General features: G+C 35.9%; 1 protein-coding gene across 1 annotated transcript in view; it reads left to right on the top strand.

Annotated features, from left to right (window-relative positions):
- Positions 1-1,535, top strand: part of tenm3 (teneurin transmembrane protein 3) — a gene marked incomplete at its 5' end in the record, with an annotated part of 142,446 nt that overhangs the window by 73,046 nt on the left and 67,865 nt on the right. The window contains 1 exon segment of the mRNA XM_014023597.1: positions 668-805. Coding sequence (XP_013879051.1) covers positions 668-805 — 138 coding nt within the window.

Genomic DNA, 1,535 nt, shown 5'->3' with positions numbered 1-1,535 from the left:
TTTCATATGTCTGTGAGACAGCTGAAACCAGGTTTTCATATGTCTGTGAGACAGCTGAAACCAGGTTTTCATACATCTGTGAGACATATTTTATATTTTCCTTCCCTTTGCCTCTCTATTAATGTTCTTGGACACAGATCTCTGTGAGCAACCAGCCTCTTTAGCAATTGTCTTTTGTGTCTTGTCCTCCTTGTTCAAGAAGTCAATGGTTGTCTTTTGGACAAGTGTCAAGTCAGCAGTCTTTCCCATGATTGTGAAGCCTACAGAACTAGACTGAGCGACCATTTAAAAACTTTTGCAGGTGTTTTAAGTTAATTAGCTGATCAGAGTGTGGCACCAGGTTCTTCAATACTGAACATTTTAAAATACTCTAATTTTCTGAGATACTAAATTTGGGGTTTTCATTATTTTTCAGTTATAATCATCAAACTTAAAAGAAATAAACATTTGAAATACATCAGTCTGTGTAATGAATGAATATAATATATTTTTTGAATAAAATTACTGAAATAAATCATTTTTAAATAATATTCTAATTGTATGACCAGCACCTGTATATAAACATCATTTTTTCCAGCCAGTTTGTGTTGCTCTAAAGTCACTCTGCTTTAGCTGAAACACAGTCATAAGGCTGAGCTGATCGACGTTTGTGTCTCGACAGTGTCAGTGGGCTTTGAATATGAGTCCTGCCTGGACCTCATCCTGTGGGAGAAGAGGACAGCCGTATTACAAGGCTATGAGATGGATGCTTCCAACATGGGAGGATGGACGCTGGATAAACATCACGTTCTGGATGTCCAGAACGGTAAGAGAACCACTTCTCCCATTTGTGGCTAGTAATGTTCTATAAAAACATACAGTACATAATGAAATAAACTGTACAGGTCTTGGCTAACATGATGTATCATCAGATTATAAATTCTAATAGTTCATCTGCAGAAGATGTTTCAAAGTTAACAAGTGCACCCACACGAAGGAAGTGCAGTCAGCCTGCCAATCTATAAGACATGGAGCAGGAACATTTTTCGGAAATGAACTCATGAGTTTAGGAAAACAGCTTGCACAYGTAATAATAAAGAAAAGCTGCAATTCTAAAGGCAGTCAGAGAAACCTTTACACATTGGCTGCTACACTTTGAGTGTGATGACAGACTGTGAAAAAAGAGCAGATTGATACCCGAGTCAATGATGGTGATACAAGCCCACAGACCAAACTAATCAACTTAGAACCCCATAAAACAGCATCTCCCGTTTTCTATGTCTTTTAACTTCTGTTAACTTAAGATCTGTAAGTTCAAACTTGTCWTGTTTGGTATCAAAAGAAACCTAAGAATCTTGGCTAAAAGCTCATGGAAACTATATTTGCATCCACCAAACACAGTTCAAACGACAGGCAGTTGAATCAAAAAGTAAACAAACTGTACAAAATGTCGTCATTGCAAATCTGTAAATATATTACAATAGATCTGTAAATAAATTAAAACAAATCTATAAATACATTATAACTAATCTGTAAATAAATTAAAACAAATCTAT

The sequence above is a fragment of the Austrofundulus limnaeus genome, unplaced genomic scaffold, assembly GCF_001266775.1.
Source record: "Austrofundulus limnaeus strain Quisiro unplaced genomic scaffold, Austrofundulus_limnaeus-1.0 Scaffold379, whole genome shotgun sequence".
NCBI lineage: Eukaryota > Metazoa > Chordata > Actinopteri > Cyprinodontiformes > Rivulidae > Austrofundulus > Austrofundulus limnaeus.
Note: the sequence above shows the minus strand (reverse complement) of the source record. Positions and strands in the feature narration are given on the sequence as shown.